This window comes from Puntigrus tetrazona, chromosome 7, assembly GCF_018831695.1.
Source record: "Puntigrus tetrazona isolate hp1 chromosome 7, ASM1883169v1, whole genome shotgun sequence".
NCBI lineage: Eukaryota > Metazoa > Chordata > Actinopteri > Cypriniformes > Cyprinidae > Puntigrus > Puntigrus tetrazona.
The window spans coordinates 8,077,119-8,093,026 of record NC_056705.1 but is presented as its reverse complement, the minus strand read 5'-3'; the positions used below and the strand labels follow the sequence as shown (position 1 = coordinate 8,093,026).

General features: G+C 41.8%; 1 protein-coding gene and 1 pseudogene across 2 annotated transcripts; both read right to left on the bottom strand.

Annotated features, from left to right (window-relative positions):
- Positions 1–2,328: 2,328 nt before the first annotated feature.
- LOC122348156 (sialoadhesin-like) lies at positions 2,329–6,916 on the bottom strand. Of its 2 annotated transcripts, none has more exons than XM_043243424.1 (6): positions 5,423–6,916; positions 4,396–4,431; positions 3,593–3,838; positions 3,193–3,471; positions 2,861–2,971; positions 2,329–2,749 (listed from the first exon to the last, which is right to left on the bottom strand). In XM_043243424.1, exons 1-6 carry the CDS (start codon positions 5,451–5,453, stop codon positions 2,745–2,747), a joined length of 708 nt encoding a protein of 235 aa, XP_043099359.1. In that variant the 5' UTR covers positions 5,454–6,916; the 3' UTR covers positions 2,329–2,744. The 2 variants fall into 2 exon arrangements, with proteins under 2 accessions (XP_043099359.1, XP_043099360.1); XM_043243425.1 differs by having other exon boundaries at positions 3,199–3,471.
- A 252-nt stretch (positions 6,917–7,168) lies between these two features.
- On the bottom strand, positions 7,169–14,795 carry LOC122348155 (annotated as a pseudogene).
- Between the last annotated feature and the right edge of the window lie 1,113 nt (positions 14,796–15,908).

Genomic DNA, 15,908 nt, shown 5'->3' with positions numbered 1-15,908 from the left:
CCAATGACTGAAAATTAGCCTACAGTATAGTGAATGACGTGAAGTGGACCTTCCAAGATGGTGGTCGCCTCTATGTGCTTGGAGCAGTCGAATGGGGTGTCTTTCGTCTGATGTGTTTAAGTGGCATGGGGATGTAAAACGGATTTTACATCTTCCAGACTGAAACGGATTTCTTTTATGTTAGAACGGCATAAATTTGTTCTACTCGTGTTTTATGAGTGAGTGGAAATCCATAAACATTGAGATCAAATGAAAGAAAATTCAATTTGATGTAGTTTTAGCTTGTTTCTAGGAACGCAACATTTCTTGATGTCGCTGAATTCAGCTTCAGTCCACTATTTGTGAAGCTCTCCCAAGGTCTTTTGAACCTCCATCATAGAAAGTGTTGAAGACCAGTCTATAGAAAGATAAACATCTCTGCTAACATATAAAAAGAGCTGTTGTGTCCTCATGATACAACTGAACATCACTTTACTTCAGATCTATAAAGCAGTCTGGAAGTTTGAGTTGACAGAGGAAGTGTGAAGAAAACATTTTTCTGAACTACTAAGAATATCTATGTAACAGTATTGTGATACGAATTACACTATGGACAAATGCAGATCTTATTTTCCGAGACATCAGCGATGTGGGAAGTGACATCATTGTGGTCCAAAATTGCATAACTGTTTTAACCAAAAAACTACAAAACTAAAATAAACACTTCCACCAGCAAAAATATTACAAAACATAAAATAAATATATACAGGTGTCCACAATACACCCAACTGTTGGCAGGGTTTTGACTCGTTTACAGCGCTGTTACTGCACTAGAGGAACTGGACTGAGCTTTAGACTGATCTATTAATGACACGCTGTCAAACACACAATCTGTTGTAGACTACTGGGAGCAAAAAAACACTATAATCATAATGACTTGCATATGCGTTTTTATGAAGTTCTTTAAATAGAAAAACCTTTTAGTCACTTCCTTAATCAGTGATGGACGTGGCGCGGGCACTGGAGCGGAGCTTTGGGGAATAGTCTCTAGGGTGCGCTCTTGAGGCAGGCATTCAGGACGGCTGGGCGGAACCAGCGGGCAAACAGGACAGCTGAACGGGAACAGGAAGTCTGGATACAGGGGAGGTGCCCGGTCTAAGTCCAGGTCGACATCGTCCAGCTCCTCTTGTAGATCCATGGGCTGCACAGTCATCGGTGAATTGCACGACAATTATACAATTAACACGAAGGGAAGGTAGGGCACAGAGAGCATGTGGCACGAGACAAAAACAATAACACAGTTCAGAGACGTGACACAAATAGCAGGCTATAAATATTTTTTTAGGCTAGATTTAAAAGTGTCCACAGCTTTGAGACCACCACTTCAAATGCCCAGTCATCCCTGCTCTTCAATTTAGGACAACTAAGAGCAAATAGTCAGCAGACTTACAATAATTGCACTTAGCGGTGCATACAGCTTGATCAAAAGGAAAGGAAATTTAGGTACTAAACCATTAAAAGATTTAAAAACAAATACCAAAGTCAACAAATACTAAAACTAAAATGGACAGATAACTAGAGAAGAGAGGCGAGAACGGGGGTGATGTGTTCCTGCTTTCGTGTACCTGCCACATTCTGGACCATCTGCAACCTGGAGAGAGAGGCCTGACTAAAGAGCAAGTATCTTTTAGTTTCAAAGGCAGACACATTTGCTTATCATGCTTATCATAACAATACAAATAAATACCTAATGTGACCATATACAGGGAAAACAGAATAGGCCCCAGAATTGAGCCCTGGGGGACCCCACATCTTAAAGAGGCTGTTAAGGAGACAAACTCTCCGAAATGAACTGAGAAAAAGTTCAAACCATCCCAACGCAGTACCCTTAATACCAACACATTGTATGTAATTAAGATCTTACGGTCTACAGTATCAAATGCAGCCATGAGGTCTAGTAGGATTAAAATTGCGTAGACCCCAGAGTCAGTAACAAGTAACAAATCATTAAAAACCTTCAATACTGCAGTTTTTGTACTTTGTTTGGATTTAAAACCAGGCTGAAACACTGAATACAATATAAATCTAAAAGTAACTGCAATTGTCAAACCTTCTCCAGTAGTTTTAAGATCTAAAATCTAATCTGAATCTAAATTTGATTTCTTAATTACTGGTTCTACTAAAATAAAATGTTTACGAATGTTAAAAAGACTTATATGCACAGAATAGAGAGGCCAGAATACTAAAAGCAAAACATTTAGGACCAGTAGATTCGAATTAACCTTTTAGAAGATGATCACTCTCAATAAGGCAAGAGACACTGTGTCAAACAAATTTAATTTATTTATAACGGCTTCAAGCTTATTAATAAAAAAAGTATAGAAATGTCACAGCACAGCTGGCTTATGAGACTAATTACACATAACATTAGAGAGATACTTGATTTCTTAGATCTAACAGTTTAGATATATACACTCACAAATTGTTCTTTTAAAATATCAAAATAAATCTGCAACTTATCTCTTTGTTGCATTCAGTATTTAAGCCTAACAGCTCGAGTAGTAGCATTCAACATCAGTCGAAATCTAGTCCTAAAAGGGGCCACTGCATCCAAAATACTTTGACGGATAAAAAAAGAACAATGAAGTTAAGTCATCGGTGTTAAGGCCATATGAGGACATTGAGTAAGCATCATCAGTGCCACATCTCAACAGAAATTTGCAGGTTTACTTCTCTATAACGGCATAATGATCGATCTCATCAGCCTAAACTGTAAAAACACACAAAATACTTAATAAGTGACATTGAAATTACTGATAACAATGATAGATCAGGTTAAACCCATGCGTAGAAGAACAGATGAGAAAGAGAGAGATCTCACCATGAGCTCTGTAGTATTTGACTCCCAGTATGACGGTCACTAGGAGATATGGAGAAGCTGCCAGCAGAAAACTGATCAGTTTGAGAACTGAGAGAACCGACAATGGAGCTTCTAAAAAACCCAAAAATGACTATTAAAACTTACCTGGGATAAAAACAATGTAACCATCTGCTCAAAATTGTTTTCAGCCTTTAAATTAATTTTATTTCAATTTTTAGATTTATGGCATGTTGTTTTGTACATACACACACACACACACACACACACACACACACACACACACACACACACAGCTGATATGAGTTGATTAGCGTCTAAAATACTTGACTCACTCTCACCCGATACGCTCAGTGTAACTTCATCACTGGTGTGTGAGTGTCGGGATCCTCCGATCTCGTGTCCAGCACAGCTGTAGCGACCCGCGTGAGATTCATCAACAGAACCGATTCGGTATTCCGGTGAATCACTCGCGTGAACCGGCGAATCGTCTTTGTTCCAGCTGTACGTCCAGCTGCTGACGTCCATCTGCCGTAGATCACATGTGAGAGTGACCGTCTGTCCCCCGAGCGCCCGTCCGTCGGGATGAACGCGCGCTACAGGCTTGGGCCTCTCTGTGTGAAGTTAAGTTTAATTTAACTGACAACACATTCTACCGTTGATGGATGCTGTTCGTTTTCATAATTCTACAGTAACTCAAAATCAGGTTGCCCTGTAAAAACAAACATCACTTACGTCTCACGGTCAGCGTGAGTACTTGACTGACGGTTGTCAGTTCTCTTACAGCACATGCATATTTTCCTCCGTCAGAGACTCCCACATCTCTCAGTGTCATTGTTTGATCACCGGTAACTATTGCTGTGAAGTCTTTGTACCAGATGACCGTCTGTCCAGTTAACCGTCCACCGCAGCTCAGAGTAACCGTGTCTCCAGTGAACACTGAACTCTGGGGCTTTACTGTTATTTTGGTTTGGTCTGTAACTATTTCATGATACAGTTAATACTGTAAATATTCAGTGATTGTCTTTGACTTTAAGATGTCTATCATTTACATTAATGATGTTTTAAATCTTCTTTAGCTTTCACCTCTGGGCATTTGGTCCTTATTCTTAACTTAATAGGCTCATATGAATATTAAATTCTCATACTAAAGGTGCAGGAGGACACAAAGCATCAGCTCTATAAGCAGTTTCTTCTTAAATGCTTAAAGAGAACCACCATCTTATCTTATCTCATCTTATGCCCTTTAATAAGTGATCACATGTTCATAATCAGTAGGTTGAAGAACTAATCTGTTGTTTAATTTAAAGGAGATTAAAACACATTGTTTATTGAAGATGGCTTGGATTTACATTGGATTATAAACTTTAACTCATGTCGATATGTATAATCCAACAAAAAACGTTTTATACACGGCTCATGTATGTCATTGAGGACCAAATAAAATACTAAACAACTGCACAAACTCATACTGTACATGCTATAAACACCAGTTCAACCGAGTTATAGAAGATTTGAGGAAGTATACATAAATATACCTTGAGTGCGTCCAGGGTTGATTTTTGAAATCAGCACTAAAAAGCAAAAGGAGGCAAATCACACTGATTTATATAGACGTTGTTGCTTTAGAATCATCTGAATATGTCAAAACATGGATTTGAATACATAAAAACCTAGTTTAAAGAGTTTATTTTGAGGTAATTCTTTAATTAAAACAAGTACATGACCAGAACAGTATAAATTGCGTAATAATAATTGCGTGAACGTTACTGTAAAACAAGTAGCAAATTGCTTTTGGTAAAAGCTCTGATCCTGCCTTCGTGTTGAGATTTCGTTACATCATAACTTTATTCTTGAGAAAATACAGTATTGATTTACCGTACGCCAGAGTCATAGTCAGGCTACACTGAATTAAATGCTTTAAAACTGCTGGATCGTGTTGTTTGCTCAGCAGGCGGTTACGGTAGCAAAACGTTTTATACAAAGGAAACAACCGATGTCCTTAAACTGTCACAATGCAGAAATTGCTCAGCTCTTTAATTCTGTCTTGCTATCTTTATATCGTAGTCTGTGTCATCTGTGATTGGTGCGGGAAGTTGCATCACAAGCTGTCTCGCAGTATTAAATATAGCATAGATCTATATAAGGTACGGTTATCCTATTGCTAACGTATTGAACAATTCCAACAAAACTTGACATCAATCAACAAACTGAATGCAAGTTCCTCAAATAATGTATGTAGATGCACTAACCAGGCTAGAGGTAATCTAATAATAGTCTAGATTTAAGAGCTACTGAAGTAACTGACCTTGAAAAAACCCCCAGAAAAACATAACTGCATGTCTGATTGAACCCAAGAACCATTACAACACTGATCTCATTCATCTACAGCACACAGATATCATGAGCTACTGACGGATTTGTTACTATTGATGTCACATATCATCATCAGCAGCATGAATAATGTAAAAAACATTACACAAATAAAATTAAATATGATACAAATGAACACTGTTTCGCTGTGTCACTATACAACATGCCTGAATGAGAAAATGATATACTCACGGAGTATTAGAGGAAGCGGACTGAGCTCCATATTGATTAAATAATGACACGCTGTCAAACACACGGTCTGTTATAGTCTCAGCACTTCCTGCACCGACACATAAATAGAGGAACTGGAAATATTTCATACAAATAGATATTTTATTCAACTGCATGGGTCCAGAAACATAGTACAAACATCCATGTGACATTAGTGACTCGACTTCAGTTTTGCAACGCTACAAGAATACCTTTTTTGTGCAAAGAAAACAAAAATAACATTACTGACTAATAATACGCACAGTAATCAACACAGTAAAAGCTAAATACTTTACGCTTGAGGCACAAATGGTTTATGAAATAGGTCAAATAAATTAAAAAAATAAATATTTCGGTTCAAAAGAGTTCAAAAGTATCACGTAATTGTATGAGTGGCCGTGTGTTTCAGCCTTTTAAAAACATCGACTTCCTCAGAAAATTGGTTGTACTGCTCGTTATAGTCGGTAATGAAAATTAATTATAAGTATAACTTTTAAATGTGTATTAGCTAAGCTACTAAACACTGTAGTCTGAATGTTCAAATATAAAACCAGCGTCATACTGAAGTGATAAGGAGTCTGCAAACTAAATAGCTTACGGATAAAATGATCAAAATGCACTGATATGACTATCTTAATGATATAGTAGATATTTGATGTTTTTGATGAACATACACTTCACACTCGTAAATTAAACTATGAGACGAGGCTTGACCTCCACTGTTTAACTGTTAGCTTCTGTTGTTGTTTCTTATGTATTCACACATTTTCTCATCAAACTGTTGGATAAACAATCCATTAAGGATCCGTTTTTTTTTATTTTGCTTGTTCGTAATTTAGTTTTTCTTGCGCAGTGAGTGGTAAGGAATCAGGGGTCTATGGCTCCTATACCTAACCAGGATTTCCCAATGACAATACATATAAGTGCGAAGAACAGGAAGGTTCCTGTGTGTGCAGGAGCACCCAAAGTCATGTACAAAACGTGTAAGATGCACCTCTGTGCTTCTTGAAGCTTAACATGCAGTAAAATCTCATTCCATGAAGTACATATAACGGGACACTCTACAGCAGGGCTGAGAAACTTGGTCCTGGAGGGCCATCGTCCTGCAGAGCTAGCTTCAACCCCAATCAAACACAGCCCTGTACCATGATACAAACCTACATCCGTATCAAATGCGATATATCAGTGTTTTTCCCTTTTTACTTAATTATTTCTCTACATTGTTTGGTAGATTTGTGACATTGCATTGTTCATGAATGCGTGTTCCTGATACTTTACGAGTCTCTTTGACGTATTCACTCTTAAAAGACGTCCAGAATGTGAAGACTTTCTTCCCAAGGATGGCATTAGCAATAGCATTTTTTCCAGCACCTTGACTTCCAATCAGCACAAGTTTAAGGTCCTCAAAAATAGGCTGAATTTCTGAAAAAGTAAAGCATTCAGTTAAATCAAAAGAAAAACCTTTTCGATAAAATGTTCCCAAAACATTACATGGAATAATTTTTTATAATGCGCCATCAAATTGCAGTAGAGGGTTAATTCTCTTCAAGAAAGGTTCAAGCAGTTCTTTTATGGTAGGGTCATTGCGAGGGATTTTCTTCAAGAGGTTTCGTGTTTTCAGCACCGACTGTTCGCCCCACTGTTTCAGCATGAGGTCTGCCAGCCCAACTCTGTCGCTGTGCTCTACCGAGCCCCTGTTTATTCTATATTCTTCAGTCCAGCACATAAAAAATATCATTTTCTTCAGGTCTTCTCGGACAGCTCGTTCAAGATATTCAGAAGAGCGTCGCTCCATCCGTATAGAACTGAGCCTAGACAGCCACACAAAACAAATGGTAGCCAGTATGTCTGAATGAAAAATTCATTCATTTTCATTTTTACCTAAAGATGAAATCCAAAGAAATTTAATCGCAGAAATGGTCAAATTGGCGGCTTGAGGTCTTTCCACATTACCTTTGCTGTATGCATTAATCGTAACGCAACTTGTAGGTAATTCATTATTTTTGTACTTACCTTTTGAATCAATGGTCTGTAAAGGTACATGAGTCTGGCTTCCTGTGGCCCCATCGGAGACACCCTGACAGAGGTTCCTACGGTAGTCTGCACTCGCAGTTGCATATCGATCCTCTTCTGCCCCTTCTTGCCGCTGTACTTGTAACTCTTTTTTCAGTTCTTCAATTTTAGCATCCTTTTCTTTTATCATTTCTTTCAGTGTTTCATTCTCTGCATTCCTTCCCTTTAGTTCAGCGTCCAGTTCAGCAATTCGTCTGTGTAGGCCAGAGGGGTCAAGACCTCCTGAGCATAACCTCTCTATCTCTCTTTCTTTTTCTTGAACAATGGCATTCAGTCTGTTTATCTCAGCATTTTTTGAATCGAGCAACCTTCTAAGCGAGCTGCTGTTTTGCATTTGCAAATCTAACCGTAATTTTTCCCTGAAAGCTAACAGAGAAGTGATTTTAGATTTGATTCTTTCAACAACAAGCCTCCAGTCTGATTCTAAAGCATTATTATCCTCTATCTGAGCTGAAAGTTTAAAATAAAATGCAGAATTCTTCTTGGCAACGAGCTCTTGAATTGTATCAGTAATCTGGTTGCTGCTATTGTTTTCGATCACAAAATATCTTTTGCCACATTTTTGGATAAAAGACTGAAGCTGCTGATATCGGATATAGTCCTCAATGGTATAATCTCCCAGCTTTTCTCCATGTGTGAAGAGTACTATGGTGTGGTCCCACACCTGAACGGTAAGCAGACTTTCTAGGGTGTTGATGGTCGACTCTGACAGCATTGAGTTCACTTTAAGGGCCAAGATGACGCGTGAGGTCCAGTCCTGAATAAGGACTGAACACAGCGGACAATTTCACGTTTGGTTTTCCCTGATCTACTCAGGTCTCCTGTCCAGCCTAAAAGTGCGAGTCAAATGAATGCGTGTTCCTGATACTCTACAAGTCTCTTTGACGTATTTACTCTTAAAAGACGTCCAGAATGTGAAGACTTTCTTCCCAAGGATGGCATTAGCAATAGCATTTTTTCCAGCACCTTGACTTCCAATCAGCACAAGTTTAAGATCCTCAAAAATAGGCTGAATTTCTGAAAAAGTAAAGCATTCGGTTAAATCAAAAGAAATTTTAATGTATTTTAAATGTGCACTCCATAATATTTGTTGATATTGCACTGCCTAACATGACACGACTGAATCTATACAGACAACTGGAATGATTGGTAATGCTCATTTCATGCATTTATAAGTAATACTTCTTCTTCTTCCGCTTATCCCGGACCGGGTCGCGGGGGCAACAGTCTAAAAGGGACGCCCAGACTCCCCTCTCCCCAGACACTTCCTCCAGCTCTTCCGGGGGAACACCGAGGCGCTCCCAGGCCAGCCGAGAGACATAGTCCCTCCAACGTGTCCTAGGTCTTCCCCGGGGCCTCCTCCCGGTGGGACATGCCCGGAACACCTCCCTTGGGAGGCGTCCGGGAGGCATCCGGAACAGATGCCCGAGCCACCTCAGCTGGCCTCTCTCGATGTGGAGGAGCAGCGGGTCTACTCCGAGCTCCTCCCGAGTGACTGAACTCCTCACCCTATCTCTAAGGGAGCGCCCAGACACCCTACGGAGGAAACTCATTTCGGCCGCTTGTATCAGGGATCTCATCCTTTCGGTCATGACCCAAAGCTCATGACCATAGGCGAGAGTAGGAACGAAGATCGACCGGTAAATCGAGAGCTTCGCCTTGCAACTCAGCTCCTTCTTCACCATGACAGACCATTACAGCGACCGCATTACTGCAAAAGCTGCACCAATCCGTCTGTCGATCTCTCGTTCCATCCTTCCCTCACTCGTGAACAAGACCCCAAGATACCTGAGGCAGGAGCTCCCCACCAACCTGAAGGGGGCAGGCCACCCTTGTCCGACTGAGGACCATGGCCTCAGACTTAGAGGTGCTGATTCTCATCCCAGCCGCTTCACACTCAGCTGCAAACCGCCCCAGTGCACACTGTAGGTCTTGGCCAGATGCAGCCAACAGAACAACATCATCAGCAAAAAGCAGAGACGCTATTCTGTGGTCACCAAACCAGACCCCCTCCGGCCCCCGGCTGTGCCTAGAAATCCTGTCCATAAAGATAATGAACAGGACCTGTGACAAAGGGCAGCCCTGTCGGAGTCCAACATGCACTGGGAACAAGTCTGACTTAATGCCGGCAATGCGAACCAAGCTCCTGCTCTGATCATACAGGGATCGGACAGCCCTTAGCAAAGGGCCCCTTACCCCATATTCCCAGAGCACCCCCCACAGGACACCACGAGGAACCCGGTCGAATGCCTCCAAATCCACAAAACACATGTGGACTGGTTGGGCAAACTCCCAGGAACCCTCCAGCATCCTGAAGAGGGTATAGAGCTGGTCCAGTGTTCCACGTCCAGGACGAAACCCGCATTGTTCCTCTTGAAGCTGAGGTTCAACTATCGGACGGATTCTCCTCTCCAGTACCCTGGCATAGACTTTCCCAGGGAGGCTGAGAAATGTGATCCCCCTATAGTTGGAGCACACCCTCCGGCCCCCCTTCTTAAAGAGGGGAACCACCACCCCGGTCTGCCAGTCCAGAGGCACTGTCCCCCGTGTCCATGCGATGCTGCAGAGGCGTGTCAACCAAGACAGCCCTACAACATCCAGAGACATGAGGTACTCCGGGCGGATCTCGTCCACACCTGGTGCCTTGCCACCGAGGAGCTTCTCAACAACCTCAGTGACCTCAGCCAGGGTGTTGGTCGAGTCCCCCCCCAGGTCCCCGGCCTCTGCTCCCTCAGTGGAAGACGTGTTGGCAGGATTGAGGAGATCCTCAAAGTATTCCTTCCACCGTCCGACAATATCCCCAGTCGAGGTTAGCAGGTTCCCACCAGCACTGTATACGGTGTTGGCAGGGCACTGCTTCCCTTTTCTGAGGCGTCTGACGGTTTGCCAGAACCTCTTTGAGGCCATCCGATAGTCATTTTCCATGGCCTCCCCAAACTCCTCCCAGACCCGAGTTTTTGCCTGCACAACCACCCGGCCAGCGGTCTGCTTGGCCCACCGGTACCTGTCAGCTGCCTCAGGAGTCCCATGAGCCAACCAGGCCCGATAGGATTCCTTCTTCAGCTTAACGGCTTCCCTTACTTCCGATGTCCACCATCGGGTTCGGGGATTGCCACCACGACATGCACCGGAGACTTTACGGCCACAGCTCCGGACGGCTGCGTCGACCAAAGAGGTAGAGAACATAGACAGGGGTCTCTGCCAAACGTTCCCAACAGACCCTCACGGTGCATTTGGGCCTGCCAAGTCTGTCTGGCCTCCTCCCCCGCCAACGGACCCAATTCACCACCAGTTGGTGATCAGTTGACAGCTCCGCCCCTCTCTTCACCCGAGTGTCCAAGACATGCGGCCGGAGATCAGATGATACAACCACAAAGTCGATCATCGACCTCCGCCCTAGGGTGTTCTGATGCCACGTGTACTTGTGGACACCCTTATGCTTGAACATGGTGTTCGTTATGGACAGACTGTGACTAGCACAGAATTCCAACAACAGAACCCCACTCAGGTTTAGATCAGGGGGGCCGTTCCTCCCAATCACGCCCCTCCAGGTGTCACTAGCATTACCAACGTGAGCGTTGAAGTCCCCCAGCAGGGCGATAGAGTCCCCGGTTGGAGCACTTTCCAGCACCCCTCCCAAGGACTCCAAGAAGGCCGGGTACTCTACACTGCCATTCGGCCCGTAGGCACAAATGACAGTGAGAGTCCTCCCCCCAACCTGAAGTCGCAGGGAGGCGACCCTCTAAATCCACGGGTTAAACTCCAACACATGGCGGCTAAGCTGGGGAGCTATGAGCAAGCCCACACCAGCCTGCCGCCTCTCACTGCGGGCAACACCAGAGTAGTGAAGAGTCCAGCCCCTTTCGAGGAGCTGGGTTCCAGAGCCCAAGCAGTGCGTGGAGGTGAGCCCAACTATCTCTAGCCGGTATCTCTCGACCTCCCGCAGCAACTCAGGCTCCTTCCCCCCCAGAGAGGTGACGTTCCATGTCCCTAGAACTAGATTCTGAGTCCAGGGGTTGGGTTGTCGAGGTCCCCGCCTTCGACTGCTACCCAAACCACAAGGCACCGGCCCCTTACGGTCCCTCCTGCAGGTGGTGGGCCCACGGGAAGATGGCCCCATGTCGCTGTTTCGGGCTGAGCCCGGCCGGGTCCCGTGGGGAAGACCCGGCCACCAGGCGCTCGCATGCCGGCCCCAGCCCCAGGCCTGGCTCCATGGCGGGGCCCCGGCTGCGCCATACCGGGCGACGTCGCGACTCCATTATGCTTTTTCTTCATAAGGGGTAAGGTGGATTTATAAGTAATATCTATATATATATATATATATATATATATATATATATATATATATATAAATTAAAATTGGCCTAAAACCAAAACAATAGCCATTTCTCATCTTAGGGCAGCTTTGATGAACTTTTTTGATCAATTTCAAATGTTAACTACTGTATATACACACACACACACACACACACACACACACACACACATATATATATACATATATATATATATATATATATATATATATATATATATATATATGTGTGTGTGTGTGTGTGTGTGTGTGTGTGTGTGTGCACACTAAACTTGAGATACAAATCTAGTTACTTTCAGCACACTAGATTTCTGTTAACCAGTTAACCAGTAAACTGTTTTAGATTATTTAAAAAACAATTCACAATAAACCTGTATGCCAGTTGTAATGCAATGTCATTTCTTATAATAAAGAAATATACATTTATAAAATAAAATTTCTGATACAAATTAATACAAAGGCCCTTACCTTCATCATCTCCAATCAAAGGCTGTCGGTCCTCTTTTGCTAAATCAGGAAAGCGATCAGTTAAAAAAACATTTAAAAACTTTCATATGAAAAGATGTTCATACAGGGAGTGCAGAATTATTAGGCAAATGAGCATTTTGACCACGTCATCCTCTTTATGCATGTTGTCTTACTCCAAGCTGTATATGCTCGAAAGCCTACTACCAATTAAGCATATTAGGTGATCTGCATCTCAGTAGTGAGAAGGGGTGTGGTCTAATGACATCAACACCCTATATCGGGTGTGCATAATTATTAGGCAACTTCCTTTCCTTTGGCAAAATGGGTCAAAAGAAGGACTTGACAGGCTCCGAAAAGTCAAAAATAGTGAGAGATCTTGCAGAGGGATGCAGCACTCTTAAAATTGCCAAGTTTCTGAAGCGTGCTCATCGAACAATCAAGCGTTTCATTCAAAATAGTCAACAGGGTCGCAAGAAGCGTGTGGAAAAACCAAGGCGCAAAATAACTGCCCGTGAACTGAGAAAAGTCAAGCGTGCAGCTGCCAAGATGCCACTTGCAACCAGTTTTGCCATATTTCAGAGCTGCAACATCACTGGAGTGCCCAAAAGCACGAGGTGTGCAATACTCAGAGACATGGCCAAGGTAAGAAAGGCTGAAAAACGACCACCACTGAATAAGAAACACAAGCTGAAACGTCAAGACTGGGCCAAGAAATATCTCAAGACTGATTTTTCTAAGGTTTTATGGACTGATGAAATGAGAGTGAGTCTGGATGGGCCCGTGGCTGGATCGGTAAAGGGCAGAGAGCTCCAGTCCGACTCAGACGCCAGCGAGGTGGAGGTGGAGTACTGGTTTGGGCTGGTATCATCAAAGATGAGCTTGTGGGGCCTTTTCGGGTTGAGGATGGAGTCAAGCTCAACTCCCAGTCCTACTGCCAGTTTCTGGAAGACACCTTCTTCAAGCAGTGGTACAGGAAGAAGTCTGCATCCTTCAAGAAAAACATGATTTTCATGCAGGACAATGCTCCATCACACGCGTCCAAGTCCAAGAAAGGGTCTAAAAGAAGAAAAACTAATGAGCTGGCCTCCTTGTTCACCTGATCTGAACCCCATAGAGAACCTGTGGTCCATCATGAAATGTGAGATTTACAAGGAGGGGAAACAGTACACCTCTCTGAACCGTGTCTGGGAGGCTGTGGTTGATGGTGAACAGATCAAAACACTGACAGAATCCATGGATGGCAGGCTTTTGAGTGTCCTTGCAAAGAAAGGTGGCTATTTTGGTCACTGATTTGTTTTGGTTTTATTTTTGAATGTCAGAAATGTATATTTGTGAATGTTGCGATTGTTATATTGGTTTCACTGGTGAAAATAATTGAAATGGGTATATATTTGTTTTTGTTAAGTTGCCTAATAATTATGCAGTACAGTAATAGCCACCTGCACACACAGATATCCTCCTAAAATAGCTAAAACTAAAAACTACTTCCAAAAATATTCAGCTTTGATATTGAGTTTTTTGGGTTCATTGAGAACATGGTTGTTGTTGTTCAATAATAAAATTAATCCTCAAAAACACTACTTGTCTAATAATTCTGCACTCCCTGTATATTGTGAGACAAAAAAAAAAACTTACATGCACTGGAACCCATTTTTCATGTTTCAGGTGAAGTCTTGGTAGCTTCAGTTTATTACCTTCCGAATAAATAAAAGTGTAGAAATTCTAGAATAGTTCTTCAGTACAATAACCAGTATCAAAACGTGTCCTAAAGTCTGTTGTAAAACCACAGAGAGAGAGAGAGAGAGAGAGAGAAAGGAAACCAAAACTGAACCTAAACTTCTATACAGCATAGAATTCATTTAAATTATTTTAAAATAATCCAAATCCCTCACATTCATATAAGTATAAGTATACTGTTTGTCATGTACAAAACATAAAACCGACTTTTTTCAATTTCAGATTTGCATCACACTTCAATGCATTTTTTGCCATCTTAGGGCAATATGTATATTGCAACACGCACAATCTTACGGTGGGAACCTAATTTAAGCACTGGATGCAAAGTGAAGAGATTATTAACAGAATTACATTGACTTACATCAGTGTTTCCTCTCCGAGAGAATCAGAGCTGCTGGTTATGTATCCGTTTTCACAAAACAGGAAGTCCTAAAAAAATCGCCGCTAGAGACAAAGAATTATCCTCCTTTTGTCCACTGAATGATTAGAAGTGAGATGAGTCTCAAAGTTATCAAAGTTTTGCACACTGCTTTAATCGGTTACTATCATTGCAGCGTTGCACAGAGATGATCGTAGTTCTTGTGCTCTTTTTGTTTGTGTCTGTGCAGAAACCTCAGCCCTCGCAGCATCCGTTACACCTTTTCCTGTGAGTCACGTGACAAGTGTAATAAACAAGCATGAGCTTGTCACAGGTGAAGTGGCTGATAAAATACATACTTGACATGAGAAAAAACACTTGAGATGCGACCTCAAGTCGTTATTGTTCTTTTGTTTTTCGTTCAAATATTCGTTTCACCTGAAACTGGCAGCTGTCATGCGAACATGAATCAATTGGTAGATGAAGTCATCGAAACAAAGGCTCATTTAATCAATTTGTTTCATTAAGAAATTAAAAATTAAAAGAGACCTGCTTCTCAAAATACTTTCAAATGCTCGTAAAGACGCTCTCGGTTTATGAATCAGAGCTCTGTTCAGGCAGGAATTATTACTGGAGAATAAAAAAAATACCAGGATATTGATGAGAGATGAAGTCCAAAATTCATCAATAAGTGTCAAAAACTGCTTAAATCTGTTAACATATTGATATTATGCACCAATATAATATAGATGATCATGATTCTCGCTCTACTGTTCATATCTATATAGAAACACCACCTGCACTGTAGACATGCATCTCTCTTTTCTCTATCTTTATGTTTGATTGTCAGATTTGATCAGGCACTGTTAGACCAACAACTGAACTACAATGGTATCACGCTTCATATTTCATCTTCCAGACACGGGGATCATATTCTCTGCAATATACAAATATTTGCATTGTGTCTCAGGTTTAACACAGTTTAACTCTGCATATGAAGAAGTGTGATTATTGACGGTAATTTTCCTGATACTCCTCAAGACAGTATGTGAACAGAATTTAAAGGAATAGTTCATTCAAAAATTAAAATTACCCCATATTTTACTCACTCCGATGCCATTCTAGATGTATGTGACTTTCTTCTTTCAGACGAAGACTGAAGTCTGAGTTTTTTAAAAATGTATCCTGGCTCTTCTAAGCTCGGTAATTTATTATTTTGATGCTCCATAAATCATTTATATCAACAAGTACTGAGATGTGAAACTAACCTGTACGCTTCGGGAGTTATCACATGTCCTCTGAAGCAGATCAGTGGGTTTTGTAACCAAAATATTTCTAGTCTTAAAATTATAACGTAAATAACTGACTGAGCACCGAGTTCCTGCTTTTGGCTGTTTTCTGACTCGACGTTCTCACAGAAAATAATTTGAGTTAGTAATTTATGTTATAATTTTAAAACCAGACATATTTTTGTTACGAAAACCTACCGATCTGCTAAAAAAATCATATACACCTCA